The sequence below is a fragment of the Oncorhynchus clarkii genome, chromosome 15 (genome assembly GCF_045791955.1).
Source record: "Oncorhynchus clarkii lewisi isolate Uvic-CL-2024 chromosome 15, UVic_Ocla_1.0, whole genome shotgun sequence".
Taxonomy (NCBI): Eukaryota; Metazoa; Chordata; class Actinopteri; order Salmoniformes; family Salmonidae; genus Oncorhynchus; species Oncorhynchus clarkii.
Window position 1 is genome coordinate 9,458,928 of NC_092161.1, and position 16,229 is coordinate 9,475,156.

Genomic DNA, 16,229 nt, shown 5'->3' on the forward strand with positions numbered 1-16,229 from the left:
AATAAAGTGTAGACATTTAAAAAAAAATATATATATATATATATATATATATATATATATATATATTTAATGTTTATTTAAGTAGGCAAGTCAGTTAAAGAACAAATTCTTATTTTCAATGACGGCCCAGAAACAGTGGGTTAACTGCCTGTTCAGGAGCAGAATGACAGATTTGTACCTTGTCAGCTCGGGGATTTGAACGGCTACCCTGCCGCCCCTAATCTGCTACAGTATGAAAGTGGAAAAGTTATGAAATGCAAGACATGGGACTGCAGATATGGGCTAAGATCTGGCCGTCACAACTCTCCAAATCATCTACACAAGACTTGCATTCACTCTCTATCTGTTCATGCTGACATCAGTCAATCGGAGTCTCCTGGATAATGTCAATAGAGGGGAGGGAACGTCTTCCAAACGTTCAAACAGAACAGAGCAGAACTTTGGAGGAGAGAAAGGAGTGAGGACCAAGACACACACACACACACACACACACACACACACACACACACACACGCAAACACACGCATGCACACACACCAAGACACACACACACACACACACACACACACACGCATGCACACACACCAAGACACACACACACACACACACACACACACACACACACATACACACATACACAAACACACACACAAACACACACATACCACGCACACACACAAACACACACACGCAAACACACGCATGCTCACACACACCACGCACACACACACACACAAACACACACACACAGGCAAACACACGCATGCACACACACCACACACACACACACACACACACGCAAACACACGCATGCACACACACATAAACATATAGACGCAAACACACGAGTGCACAAACACTACACACACACACAGACACAAACATATACACGCAAACACACCCATGCACACACACTACACACACACACACACACACACACACACACACACACACACACACACACACACACACACACACAAACACGCACACTGTCTCACCTGTGTTTTCAAGGCGCCCAGATCTGAAAGGAGTTTGAAAACAGGCATGGTGAGTGGGTGACAAGGAGCATAACCATCACACTCTCTTGACTGTTTGGTTTGTTGTGTTGTGCTGAAGGTACCTGACAGCCAAGAGTAGACCACTTGAGGCTTACGACTGTTCTGTTTTGAGTTAGCTCTCTGTTTGTTCATTGGCTCCCGTGGGACGGGCTACACCCCCTCAAAAACCAGCCCTCCCCCTCCCTCCCACCCTCCCTACTCCCTCTCACTCGTCTGCAGGCAGGCAGCTTTGAATGGAACTTTGACCTGTTACACAAAGTGCCGCTGCTCAGGGCTGATAAGGCAGAGCAGAGGGAGAGAGAGAGTCAACTGGGACCTGAGGTAAACAGCAGTGAGCTTCACCTGCAGACCACCCGGGAGACAGACTACTGTAAACAGCTGTGTCGTAGAATACATTATAAACTGTGTGGTTCGAGCCCTTGAATGCCGATTGGCTGACAACCGTGGTATATCATACCGTATACCACAGGTATGACGAAACATTTGTTTTTTCCTGCTCTAATTAAGTTGGTAACCAGTAGCAATAAGGCACCTCGGGAGTTTGTGATATATGGCCAATATACCACGGCTAAGGGCTGTGTCCAGGCACTCCGCGTTGCGTCGTGCTGAAGAACAGCCCTTAGCCCTGGAATAGAGACCATCTACCATACTTCCTCAGGACTTATTGCTGAAGTATTCAATGCAGTAATGCACATTCCTGATTGGATGTTGTTTTGTTCTCTGGTTGTGCTTATTATCTGGAATCCTATAAATACTCAGCCAACAACTGATATGTGGTGATAAGGTTACCTTACCTAGACATACTCAGCCAACAACTGATATGTGGTGATAAGGTTACGTTACCTAGAAATACCCAGCCAACACCTGATATGTGGTGATAAGGTTACCTTACCTAGACATACTCAGCCAACAACTGATATGTGGTGATAAGGTTACCTTACCTAGAAATACTCAGCCAACAACTGATATGTGGTGATAAGGTTACCTTACCTAGACATACTCAGCCAACAACTGATATGTGGTGATAAGGTTACCTTACCTAGACATACTCAGCCAAGAACTGATATGTGGTGATGAGGTTACCTTACCTAGACATACTCAGCCAACAACTGATATGTGGTGATAAGGTTACCTTACCTAGACATACTCAGCCAACAACTGATATGTGGTGATAAGGTTACCTTACCTAGACATACTCAGCCAACAACTGATATGTGGTGATAAGGTTACCTTACCTAGACATACTCAGCCAACAGCTGATATGTGGTGATGAGGTTACCTTACCTAGAAATACCCAGCCAGCAACTGATATGTGGTGATGAGGTTACCTTACCTAGACATACTCAGCCAACAACTGATATGTGGTGATGAGGTTACCTTACCTAGAAATACCCAGCCAGCAACTGATATGTGGTGATGAGGTTACCTTACCTAGACATACTCAGCCAACATCAGGATGTTATAAAAAAGCGTAACAAAGCAAGATGTAGTGACATCTTGTCGTGACATCATAGTTCCAACATCACATATAACTAAAGGGTATAAAGGGTATCTCTGAAGGGAAGTAATGAGTTTGCCTGTATTTGTGTGTGTGTGTGTGTCGGTGTGTTGGAGTGTGTGTCGGTGTGTTTGTGTGTGTCGGTGTGTGTCGGTGTGTTGGAGTGTGAGTCGGTGTGTGTGTGTCGGTGTCTTGGAGTGTGTGTCGGTGTGTGTGTGTGTGTGTGTGTGTGTGTAGATGTGTTGGAGTGTGAGTCGGTGTGTGTGTGTGTGTAGGTGTGTGTCAGTGTGTTGGAGTGTGAGTTGGTGTGTGTGTGTAGGTGTGTGTCGGTGTGTTGGAGAGTGAGTCGGTGTATGTGTGTGTGTAGGTGTGTGACGGTGTGTTGGAGTGTGAGTCGGTGTGTGTGTCGGTGTGTGTGTGTGTCTGTGCGTATGTCGGTGTGAGTGCTGGTGTGCGTGTCGGTGTGTATGTGTGTGTGTGTGTGTGTATGTGTGTGTGTGTGTCTGTGTCTGTGTGTGTGTGTGTGTGTGTGTGTGTGTGTATGTGTGTGTGTGTGTGCCTGTGTCTGTGTCTGTGTGTGTGTGTGTGTGTGTGTGTGTGTGTGTGTGTGTGTGTGTGTGTGTGTGTGTGTGTGTGTGTGTGTGTGTGTGTGTGTATGTATGTGTGTCTGTGTGTGTGTGTGTGTGTGTGTGTGTGTGTGTGTGTGTGTGTGTGTGTCTGTGCGCATGTCGGTGTGAGTGCTGGTGTGTGTGTGTGTGTGTGTATGTGTTTGTATGTGTGTGTGTGTGTGTGTCTGTGTCTGTGTCTGTGTGTGTGTGTGTGTGTGTGTGTGTGTGTGTGTGTGTGTGTGTGAGTGTGTGTGTGTGTGTGTGTGTGTGTGTGTGTGTGTGTGTGTGTGTGTGTGTGTGTGTGTGTGTCGGTGTGTATGTATGTGTGTCTGTCTGTGTGTGTCTGTGTGTGTGTCTGTGTGTCTGTCTGTGCTTTGTAGATTCATTATCAGCAGCTTTTCCTTATCGTAGGTTCATTATCAGCAGCTTTCAGGTATACACATTAACATGAAAGACACCATACTACGTTTGTTTGCCTACATCATGTGGTTGCATGCTTTCTTGCATCTGTGTGTTTTGAGGTGGTTCTCACCTGTTTTTCCACAGCTACCAAACCTCCCCAGACATTCCTTATGGGCTCCAATACCACACTTGGAGCACAGGTACCCCTGGTTAAAGATGCCCCTGGAAGAGAGAAGACAGGGATAACCAGTGTGTGTGTGTGTGTGTGTGTGTGTGTGTGTGTGTGTCTTTGTGTCTCTTCTTCTTTCCTTTGCTCTCCTCCTCTCCTCATCTCTCCTCTCCTCCTCTCATCCTCTCCTCCTCTCTCCTCTCCTCCTCTCTCCTCTCCTCCTCTCTCCTCTCCTCCTCTCATCCTCTCCTCCTCTCTCCTCTCCTCCTCTCTCCTCTCCTCCTCTCTCCTCTCCTCCTCTCCTCCTCTCCTCCTCTCATCCTCTCCTTCTCTCTCCTCTCCTCCTCTCTCCTCTCCTCCTCTCATCCTCTCCTCCTCTCTCTCTGACAAAGACCCCAGTAGATGAACCTGTATGACCCCTAACCTCCCATTCTGGGTGGATGACAGTCAGGGGCATTCCTAGAACATCGATTGGACCGTGCAAGAGGACAACTATACTGTGTGACCCTGTACCTTAGCAGCATGTGGCAGTAGCTACAGGATGTGATTCTGTCGAAGGTGTGCATCTTGAACTCGTGGGAGTTACTGGTGCCGTTCTCTGGACGGATGTTGGATCTACAGGACAGAGAGAGGGAGAGAAAAGACATGAGGAAACAAGACTAGAAAATACAAAGTATGTTTTCACTGTCACATTGTGAGGTAAGGTATCTGCAGTCATCCATACTGATTTCTATATTATTCCCATTAGTCGTAAAATTGTTCGTTCACAGAGTCCAATAGTGCCAGCTGACATCACTAAACAAAAACACCACCTGGTAGCAAGCCCGAGACAGACTTCCTGATTCTTAGGTCAAGTATATTCCTGAGTGTGTTGGACTAAAGTGCCATGACATCATCGGTCTAAATGTCTCTCCTCCTGCTCCTCAATGCGCTGAGCTGAAGTCAGCGTGGGCACAGCAGGTGGCTAACATGAAACAGCAGCGCGTGACAAAACAGCAGTTTGGGATCAGTCCTTAGTCTCTCCAGGGAGCCAAGTGACTCAGTGATTGTGTGTCAAATAAACTGAAAGAGTGTCTCTCTTCCCTCTCTCTCTCTCTCTCTCTCTCTCTCTCACTCTCTCTCTCTCTCTCTCTCTCTCTCTCTCTCTTCTCTCTCTCTCTCTCTCTCTCTCTCTCTCTCTCTCTCTCTCTCTCTCTCCCCCTCCAAACTCAATTTAAATGTAACGGCTTTATTGGCATGGGAAACATATGTTCACATTGCCAAATGCAAGTGAGGTAGATAATAAACAAAAGTTAAATAAACAATACAAATATACATTAAACATTACACTCACAAAAGTTCCAAAATAATAAAGACATTTCAAATGTCAAATTATGTACAAATACTTAAAGTACAAAAGGGAAAATAAATCAAAATAAATATGTTGTGTGTTCTTCCCTGGTTGCCCTTTTCTTGTGGCAACAGGTCATAGATCTTGCTGCTGTGATGGCACACTGTGGTATTTCACCCAGTAGATATGGGAGTTTATCAAAATTGGGTTTGTTTTCAAATTCTTTGTGGATCTGTGGAATCTGAAGGAAATGTGTGTCTCTAATATGGTCATACATTTGGCAGGAGGTTATGAAGTCTAGCTCAGTTTCCACCTCATTTTGTGGGCAGTGTGCACATAGCCTGTCTTCTCTTGAGAGCCAGGTCTGCCTACAGCGCCCAATCTCAATAGCAAGGCTATGCTCACTGAGCGTGTACATAGTCAAAGCTTTCAAAGTTTGAGGCAGTCACAGTGGTCAGGTATTCTGCCACTGTATACTCTCTATTTATGGCTTTAAAAGCTTCTGATAGACTAATTGCCATCATTTGAGTAAATTGTACCTGTGGATGTATTTCAAGGCCTGCCTTCAAACTCAGTTCCTCTTTGCTTGACATCATGGGAAAATTAAAAGAAATCAGCCAAGTCTGGTTCATCCTTGGGAGCAATTAACAAATGCCTGAAGGTACCACATCCATCTGTACAAACAATAGTACGCAAGTATAAACACCATGGGACCACGCAGCCGTCATACTGCTCAGGAAGGAGACGCATACTTCCAAAGTTGTGGCAAAATGGCTTAAGAACAGCAAAGTCAAGGCATTGGAGTGACCATCACAAAGCCCTGACCTCAATCCTATTGAACATTTGTGGGCAGAACTGAAAAAGCGTGTGCGAGCAAGGAGGCCTACAAACCTGACTCAGTTACAGCAGCTCTGTCAGCTCTGTCCCACTTAATGTGGGAAGCTTGTGGAAGGCTACCCAAAACGTTTGACCCAAGTTAAACAATTTACAAGCAATGCTACCAAATACTAATTGAGAGCATGTAAACTTCTGACCCTCTGTGAATGTGATGAAAAAACTAAACACTGAAATAAATCATCCTCTCTACTATTATTCTGACATTTCACATTCTTAAAATAAAGTAGTGATCCTAACTGACCTAACACAGGGAATTTTTACTAGGATAAAATGTCAGGAATTATGAAAAACTGAGTTTAAATGTAGTTGGCTAAGGTGTATATAAACTTCCGACTTCAACTGTATATACACTACCATTCAAACGTTTGTGGTCACTTAGAAATGCCCTTGGTTTTGAAAGAAAAGCAATTTTTTTGTCCATTATTATAACATCAAATTGATCAGAAATACAGTGTAGACATTGTTAATGTTATAAATTACTTTTTGCTATAGCAGCTGCCCCCCCTGCTGTGTGTTGCTATAGCAGCAGCCCCCCCTGCTGTGTGTTGCTATAGCAGCTGCCCACCCCCCTGCTTTGTGTTGCTATAGCAGCTGCCTCCCATCCCCTGCTGTGTGTTGCTATAGCAGCTGCCTCCCCACCACCTGCTGTGTGTTGCTATAGCAGCTGCCTCCCCCCTGCTGTGTGTTGCTATAGTAGCTGCCTCCCACCCCCTGCTGTGGGTTGCTATAGCAGCTGCCCACCGCCCTGCTTTGTGTTGCTATAGTAGCTGCCCACCCCCCCTGCTGTGTGTTGCAATAGCAGCAGCCCCCCCTGCTGTGTGTTGCTATAGCAGCAGCCCCTCCTGCTGTGTGTTGCTATAGCAGCTGCCCAATCCTCCCTGCATTGTGTTGCTATAGCAGCTGCCCACCCCCCTGCTGTGTGTTGCTATAGCAGCTGCCCACCCCCCTGCTGTGTGTTGCTATAGCAGCTGCCCCCCACCCCCGCTGTGTGTTGCTATAGTAGCTGCCCCCCCTGCTGTGTGTTGCTATAGTAGCTGCCCCCTGCTGTGTGTTGCTATAGCAGCTGCCCCCCACCCCCGCTGTGTGTTGCTATAGTAGCTGCCCCCCCCTGCTGTGTGTTGCTATAGTAGCTGCCCCCTGCTGTGTGTTGCTATAGTAGCTGCCCCCCCTGCTGTGTGTTGCTATAGCAGCTGCCCCCCCTGCTGTGTGTTGCTATAGTAGCTGCCCCCCACCCCCGCTGTGTGTTGCTATAGCAGCTGCCCCCCCCCCCCCGCTGTTTGTTGATATAGCAGCTGCCCCCCCCGCTGTGTGTTGCTACAGTAGCTTCCCCCCCGCTGTGTGTTGCTATAGTAGCTGCCCCCCCGCTGTGTGTTGCTATAGTAGCTTCCCCCCCGCTGTGTGTTGCTATAGTAGCTGCCCCCCCGCTGTGTGTTGCTATAGTAGCTGCTCCCCCCTGCTGTGTGTTGCTATAGTAGCTGCCCCCCCCGCTGTGTGTTGCTATAGTAGCTTCCCCCCCGCTGTGTGTTGCTATAGTAGCTGCCCCCCCCCGCTGTGTGTTGCTATAGTAACTGCCCCCCCCTGCTGTGTGTTGCTATAGTAGCTGCCCCCCACCACCTGCTGTGTGTTGCTATAGCAGCTGCCTCCTCCCTGCTGTGTGTTGCTATTGCAGCTGCCCCCCCCTGCTGTGTGTTGCTATAGTAGCTGCCCCCCACCCCTGCTGTGTGTTGCTATAGCAGCTGCCCCCCCCTGCTGTGTGTTGCTATAGCAGCTGCCCCCCCCCTGCTGTGTGTTGCTATAGTAGCTGCCCCCCCCCCCCTGCTGTGTGTTGCTATAGCAGCTGCCCCCCACCCCTGCTGTGTGTTGCTATAGCAGCTGCCCCCACCCCCCTGCTGTGTGTTGCTATAGCAGCTGCCCCCCACCCCCTGCTGTGTGTTGCTATAGCAGCTGCCTCCCCCCTGCTGTGTGTTGCTATAGCAGCTGCCTCCCCCCTGCTGTGTGTTGCTATTGCAGCTGCCCCCCCCTGCTGTGTGTTGCTATAGTAGCTGCCCCCCCACCCCTGCTGTGTGTTGCTATAACAGCTGCCCCCCCCCCCCTGCTGTGTGTTGATATATCAGCTTCCCCCCCCTGCTGTGTGTTGCTATAGTAGCTGCCCCCCCTGCTGTGTGTTGCTATAGCAGCTGCCCCACCCCTGCTGTGTGTTGCTATAGCAGCTGCCCCCCCTGCTGTGGGTTGCTATAGTAGCTGCCCCCCCCGCTGTGTGTTGCTATAGTAGCTGCTCCCCCCTGCTGTGTGTTGCTATGGCAGCTGCCCCCCACCCCTGCTGTGTGTTGCTATAGTAGCTGCCCCCCCTGCTGTGTGTTGTTATAGTAGCTGCCCCCCCCTGCTGTGTGTTGCTATAGTAGCTGCCCCCCCTGCTGTGTGTTGTTATAGTAGCTGCCCCCCCATGCTGTGTGTTGCTATAGTAGCTGCCCCCCTGCTGTGTGTTGCTATAGTAGCTGCCCCCCTGCTGTGTGTTGCTATTGCAGCTGCCCCCCCCCTGCTGTGGGTTGCTATAGCAGCTGCCCACCCCCCTGCTGTGTGTTGCTATAGCAGCTGCCCCCCTGCTGTGTGTTGCTATAGCAGCTGCCCCCCTGCTGTGTGTTGCTATAGCAGCTGCCCCCCTGCTGTGTGTTGCTATAGCAGCTGCCCCCCCCTCCCCCCTCTGTGTGTTGCTATTGCAGCTGCCCCCCTGCTGTGTGTTGCTATAGCAGCTGCCCCCCTGCTGTGTGTTGCTATAGCAGCTGCCCCCCTGCTGTGTGTTGCTATAGCAGCTGCCCCCCTCTGCTGTGTGTTGCTATAGCAGCTGCCCCCCTGCTGTGTGTTGCTATAGCAGCTGCCCCCCTGCTGTGTGTTGCTATAGCAGCTGCCCCCCTGCTGTGTGTTGCTATAGCAGCTGCCCCCCCCTCCCCCCTCTGTGTGTTGCTATTGCAGCTGCCCCCCTGCTGTGTGTTGCTATAGCAGCTGCCCCCCTGCTGTGTGTTGCTATAGCAGCTGCCCCCCTGCTGTGTGTTGCTATAGCAGCTGCCCCCCCCTCCCCCCTCTGTGTGTTGCTATTACAGCTGCCCCCCTGCTGTGTGTTGCTATTGCAGCTGCCCCCCTGCTGTGTGTTGCTATAGCAGCTGCCCCCCCCCTGCTGTGTGTTGCTATTGCAGCCCCCCCCCCCCTCTGTGTTGCTATAGCAGCTGCCCCCCCGTGCTGTGTGTTGCTATAGTAGCTGCCCACCCCCCTGCTGTGTGTTGCTATAGCAGCTGCCCCCCACCCCAAACTGATTGTAAATGCAGTTATCAGTGCCAACAACGTATCTAATAGTAACAGATCCTTTGATCTCCTCGTCCTCCTCTCTAAAATAAGTACAGTATGACAAGTTCCCCTCTCCCCCCACTAGCATTACCAGGTGTGTTTGTGTTTGGCTGATGACACGTACTTGTTAGTACACAGGTGGGAGTGAAGTCCCCAGCAAATGACTGAAAGAGACCACATAGGACTTGGCAGGGACAATAGTCCTATGGCCAACTGTGCACTTAGTTCAGTCAATGGCCTACTTGTTAAAACTCATTCTGAGTAAGAGCTACTACTCAGCCTCTTTGTCAAGACATTGTTAGATCTCCAGCCTATTGCAGAGATTCAGTCCATAAACTGGGGTTTATTGAAGTATATGCCACCGGTGATGCATTTGATCCAGTAAGCATCCCCTTAATATTTACATAGATTATACATCCCCGTTATATTTAAATAGTTTATACATCCCCTTAATATTTAAATAGATTATACATCCCCGTTATATTTAAATAGATTATACATCTCCGTTATATTTAAATAGTTTATACATCCCCTTTATATTTAAATAGATTATACATCCCCGTTATATTTAAATAGATTATACATCCCCTTAATATTTAAATACATCCTCTTGTGACGGTCATTAATCACACTCTGTACAGACCTGAAGAGTGACCCGTCAGTACTGTGACGGTCATTAATCACGCTCTGTACAGACAGTAGAAGACACACACTATATGTCTCTCTCACAGAACACTCACAACACTCACAACGCTACAGGAGTGAGGCAGAGGTGAGACATGGGACATGGGACAGAAGACTCACATGGCCATGCCAAACTGCTCCAGCCACTTCTTCCTCAGCTCCTTGGTCTTGAAGAAGAACTCGAAGCCGCTCTGCCCCTGGTCGTGTGCTAGGTAGAGCCCATAGGACCACTACAACAGAGGGATGAGAATGTCAACTAGAAAGAGACAGAGCGGTAGATAGAGGGGGTCATCAAGCGGTAGAAGATGGGAGTGAACATAGAAAGAGAGAGAGTGAGGTAAACAGGGGTAGAGAGAGAGAGAGAGCACAGAGAGGACTGAGAGAGAGGACAGAGAAAGATAGGACAGAGGAAGAGGACAGAGCGTGAGAGAGAGGACAGAGAAAGAACAGAGAGAGAGAGGGAGGACAGAGAGAGAGAGGACACAGAGAGAGAGAGGACAGAGAGAAAGAGAGGGCAGAGAGAGAGAGAACAGAGAGAACAGAGAGAGAGAGGACAGACAGAGAGAGAGAGAGAGAGAGAGAGGACAGAGCGAGAGAGAAGACAGAGAGAGAGGACAGAGAGAGGACAGAGAGAGAGAGAGAACAGAGAGAGAGGACAGGGAGAGAGGACAGAGAGAGAGAAAGAGAGAGAGAGAGAACAGAGAGAGAGGACAGGGAGAGAGAGAGGACAGAGAGAGAGAGAGAGAGAGAGAGAGAGAGAGAGAGAGAGAGAGAGAGAGAGAGAGAGAGACAGAGAGAGAGAGGACAGAGAGAGAGAGGGCAGAGAGAGAGGACAGAGAGAAAGAAAGAGAGAGACATTTGAAATGTCTATCCTTTTGGAACTTCTGTGAGTGTAATGTTTACTGTTAATTTGTATTGTTTATTTCACTTTTGTTTATTATCTACTTCACTTGCATTTGGCAATGTGAACATATGTTTCCCATGCCAATAAAGCCCTTAAATTTAAATTTAATTGAGAGAGAAAGAGAGAAAGAGAGAGTTCCCAGAGTTCTCCTGGCCAGGTGTCCATGTAGCCCCAGACAACGAGGCGGACAAGACACTTCAGGACTTAATCACTAACGATTAGCCACTTCAAAGACTAGCCATTACTCCAGCCTCTGTGATAACAACCTGCTACAACAACCTCTCCTTGTTAATACTCAGAGAGGAAGTTGTCTTGAAAAATGTAACTCTGACCCAAATGTCGGCACAATAAACAAGTGGTAATATTGTGTGTTCTGTTGTAATAGGCCTCTGTTGCCTACATGTACTGTACTGCTCAGTGCACAGGGAAGCTGTATCCTACATGTGCTGTACTGCTCAGTGCACAGGGAAGCTGTATATTACATGTACTGTACTGCTCAGTGCACAGGGAAGCTGTATCCTACATGTACTGTACTGCTCAGTGCACAGGGAAGCTGTATCCTACATGTACTGTACTGCTCAGTGCACAGGGAAGCTGTATCCTACATGTACTGTACTGCTCAGTGCACAGGGAAGCTGTATCCTACATGTACTGTACTGCTCAGTGCACAGGGAAGCTGTATCCTACATGTACTGTACTGCTCAGTGCACAGGGAAGCTGTATCCTACATGTACTGTACTGCTCAGTGCACAGGGAAGCTGCATCCTACATGTACTGTACTGCTCAGTGCACAGGGAAGCTGTATCCTACATGTACTGTACTGCTCAGTGCACAGGGAAGCTGTATCCTACATGTACTGTACTGCTCAGTGCACAGGGAAGATGTATCCTACATGTACTGCACTGCTCAGTGCACAGGGAAGCTGTATCCTACATGTACTGTACTGCTCAGTGCACAGGGAAGCTGTATCCTACATGTACTGTACTGCTCAGTGCACAGGGAAGCTGTATCCTACATGTACTGCACTGCTCAGTGCACAGGGAAGCTGTATCCTACATGTACTGCACTGCTCAGTGCACAGGGAAGCTGTATCCTACATGTACTGTACTGCTCAGTGCACAGGGAAGCTGTATCCTACATGTACTGTACTGCTCAGTGCACAGGGAAGCTGTATCCTACATGTACTGTACTGCTCAGTGCAAAGGGAAGCTGTATCCTACATGTACTGCACTGCTCAGTGCACAGGGAAGCTGTATCCTACATGTACTGTACTGCTCAGTGCACAGGGAAGCTGTATCCTACATGTACTGCACTGCTCAGTGCACAGGGAAGCTGTATCCTACATGTACTGCAATGCTCAGTGCTCAGGGAAGCTGTATCCTACATGTACTGTACTGCTCAGTGCACAGGGAAGCTGTATCCTACATGTACTGCACTGCTCAGTGCACAGGGAAGCTGTATCCTACATGTACTGTACTGCTCAGTGCACAGGGAAGCTGTATCCTACATGTACTGTACTGCTCAGTGCACAGGGAAGCTGTATCCTACATGTACTGTACTGCTCAGTGCACAGGGAAGCTGTATCCTACATGTACTGCACTGCTCAGTGCACAGGGAAGCTGTATCCTACATGTACTGTACTGCTCAGTGCACAGGGAAGCTGTATCCTACATGTACTGTACTGCTCAGTGCACAGGGAAGCTGTATCCTACATGTACTGTACTGCTCAGTGCACAGGGAAGCTGTATCCTACATGTACTGTACTGCTCAGTGCACAGGGAAGCTGTAACCTACATGTACTGTACTGCTCAGTGCACAGGGAAGCTGTATCCTACATGTACTGCACTGCTCAGTGCACAGGGAAGCTGTATCCTACATGTACTGTACTGCTCAGTGCACAGGGAAGCTGTATCCAACATGCACTGTACTGCTCAGTGCACATGGAAGCTGTATCCTACATGTACTGCACTGCTCAGTGCACAGGGAAGCTGTATCCTACATGTACTGTACTGCTCAGTGCTCAGGGAAGCTGTATCCTACATGTACTGTACTGCTCAGTGCACAGGGAAGCTGTATCCTACATGTACTGCACTGCTCAGTGCACCGGGAAGCTGTATCCTACATGTACTGTACTGCTCAGTGCACAGGGAAGCTGTATCATACATGTACTGTACTGCTCAGTGCACAGAGAAGCTGTATCCTACATGTACTGTACTGCTCAGTGCAAAGGGAAGCTGTATCCTACATGTACTGTACTGCTCAGTGCACAGGGAAGCTGTATCCTACATGTACTGTACTGCTCAGTGCACAGGGAAGCTGTATCCTACATGTACTGTACTGCTCAGTGCACAGGGAAGCTGTAACCTACATGTACTGTACTGCTCAGTGCACAGGGAAGCTGTATCCTACATGTACTGTACTGCTCAGTGCACAGGGAAGCTGTATCCTACATATACTGTACTGCTCAGTGCACAGGGAAGCTGTAGCCTACATGTACTGTACTGCTCACTGCACAGGGAAGCTGTATCCTACATGTACTGCACTGCTCAGTGCACAGGGAAGCTGTATCCTACATGTACTGTACTGCTCAGTGCACAGGAAAGCTGTATCCTACATGTACTGTACTGCTCAGTGCACAGGGAAGCTGTATCCTACATGTACTGTACTGCTCAGTGCACAGGGAAGCTGTATCCTACATGTACTGTACTGCTCAGTGCACAGGGAAGCTGTATCCTACATGTACTGTACTGCTCAGTGCACAGGGAAGCTGTATCCTACATGTACTGTACTGCTCAGTGCACAGGGAAGCTGTATCCTACATGTACTGTACTGCTCAGTGCACAGGGAAGCTGTATCCTACATGTACTGTACTGCTCAGTGCACAGGGAAGCTGTAACCTACATGTACTGTACTGCTCAGTGCACAGGGAAGCTGTATCCTACATGTACTGCACTGCTCAGTGCACAGGGAAGCTGTATCCTACATGCACTGTACTGCTCAGTGCACATGGAAGCTGTATCCTACATGTACTGCACTGCTCAGTGCACAGGGAAGCTGTATCCTACATGTACTGTACTGCTCAGTGCTCAGGGAAGCTGTATCCTACATGTACTGTACTGCTCAGTGCACAGGGAAGCTGTATCCTACATGTACTGCACTGCTCAGTGCACCGGGAAGCTGTATCCTACATGTACTGTACTGCTCAGTGCACAGGGAAGCTGTATCATACATGTACTGTACTGCTCAGTGCACAGGGAAGCTGTATCCTACATGTACTGTACTGCTCAGTGCAAAGGGAAGCTGTATCCTACATGTACTGTACTGCTCAGTGCACAGGGAAGCTGTATCCTACATGTACTGTACTGCTCAGTGCACAGGGAAGCTGTATCCTACATGTACTGTACTGCTCAGTGCACAGGGAAGCTGTAACCTACATGTACTGTACTGCTCAGTGCACAGGGAAGCTGTATCCTACATGTACTGTACTGCTCAGTGCACAGGGAAGCTGTATCCTACATATACTGTACTGCTCAGTGCACAGGGAAGCTGTATCCTACATGTACTGTACTGCTCAGTGCACAGGGAAGCTGTATCCTACATGTAATGTACTGCTCAGTGCACAGGGAAGCTGTAGCCTACATGTACTGTACTGCTCAGTGCACAGGGAAGCTGTATCCTACATGTACTGTACTGCTCAGTGCACAGGGAAGCTGTATCCTACATGTACTGTACTGCTCAGTGCACAGGGAAGCTGTATCCTACATGTACTGTACTGCTCAGTGCACAGGGAAGCTGTATCCTACATGTACTGTACTGCTCAGTGCACAGGGAAGCTGTATCCTACATGTACTGTACTGCTCAGTGCACAGGGAAGCTGTATCCTACATGTACTGTACTGCTCAGTGCACAGGGAAGATGTATCCTACATGTACTGCACTGCTCAGTGCACAGGGAAGCTGTATCCTACATGTACTGTACTGCTCAGTGCACAGGGAAGCTGTATCCTACATGTACTGCACTGCTCAGTGCACAGGGAAGCTGTATCCTACATGTACTGTACTGTACTGCTCAGTGCACAGGGAAGCTGTATCCTACATGTACTGCACTGCTCAGTGCACAGGGAAGCTGTATCCTACATGTACTGTACTGCTCAGTGCTCAGGGAAGCTGTGCTCATAAAACAATAAAAACAGACTTTAAAAAGGGCAATCTGGGATTTAAACAACAACAAATGGATGCGTCAAGTCCAGATTCCCCCTTTAAAGTGGCCTTTAGGTTATAGTCCCATTCATCACTCAGAGCTCAGAGGTATAGCGGTCAGGGTAAGCCACAAGCCAATCAGATAAGAGAAAGAGAGCCTCTTGGCCAATCACACAGGGTGTGAAGGGGGGTAGGTGAAGGGGTGTGTGAAAACAGGTACAGTATAAACCAGCTTATCTGGATGAGTAGGTCTCTAGACTTTTAGGATAGACAATGGGCTTAAAGTAACAGGAACGATGCATGTTGCTGATGGTCTTTTAAAGTAACAGGAACGATGCATGTTGCTGATGGTCTTAAAGTAACAGGAACGATGCATGTTGCTGATGGTCTTTTAAAGTAACAGGAACGATGCATGTTGCTGATGGTCTTAAAGTAACAGGAACGATGCATGTTGCTGATGGTCTTTTAAAGTAACAGGAGCGATGCATGTTGCTGATGGTCTTAAAGTAACAGGAACGATGCATGTTGCTGATGGTCTTTTAAAGTAACAGGAACGATGCATGTTGCTGATGGTCTTTTAAAGTAACAGGATTGATGCATGTTGCTGATGGTCTTAAAGTAACAGGAGCGATGCATGTTGCTGATGGTCTTTTAAAGTAACAGGAACGATGCATGCTGCTGATGGTCTTAAAGTAACAGGAGCGATGCATGTTGCTGATGGTCTTAAAGTAACAGGAACGATGCATGTTGCTGATGGTCTTAAAGTAACAAGAACGATGCATGTTGCTGATGGTCTTTTAAAGTAACAGGAGCGATGCATGTTGCTGATGGTCTTAAAGTAACAGGAACGATGCATGTCGCTGATGGTCTTAAAGTAACAAGAACGATGCATGTTGCTGATGGTCTTAAAGTAACAGGAGCGATGCATGTTGCTGATGGTCTTAAAGTAACAGTAACGATGCATGTTGCTGATGGTCTTAAAGTAACAAGAACGATGCATGTTGCTGATGGTCTTTTAAAGTAACAGGAGCGATGCATGTTGCTGATGGTCTTAAAGTAACAGGAACGATGCATGTTGCTGATGGTCTTAAAGTAACAAGAACGATGCATGTTGCTGATGGTCTTAAAGTAACAAGAACGA

At 48.1% G+C, this 16,229-nt stretch overlaps 1 protein-coding gene across 2 annotated transcripts in view; it reads right to left on the reverse strand.

Moving 5' to 3' along the window:
- Positions 1-16,229, reverse strand: part of LOC139366891 (guanine nucleotide exchange factor VAV3-like) — a 191,031-nt gene that overhangs the window by 51,535 nt on the left and 123,267 nt on the right. For both annotated transcript variants that reach the window (XR_011626812.1, XM_071104630.1), the window contains exons 15-18: positions 10,106-10,215; positions 4,249-4,350; positions 3,697-3,788; positions 999-1,021 (exon numbers count right to left, since the gene is read on the reverse strand). Coding sequence is in view for 1 of the 2 variants with exons in the window: in XM_071104630.1 (XP_070960731.1) it covers positions 999-1,021; positions 3,697-3,788; positions 4,249-4,350; positions 10,106-10,215 (327 nt within the window). In the remaining variant the exon portion in view is untranslated. The remainder of the gene's footprint in view (positions 1-998; positions 1,022-3,696; positions 3,789-4,248; positions 4,351-10,105; positions 10,216-16,229) is intronic.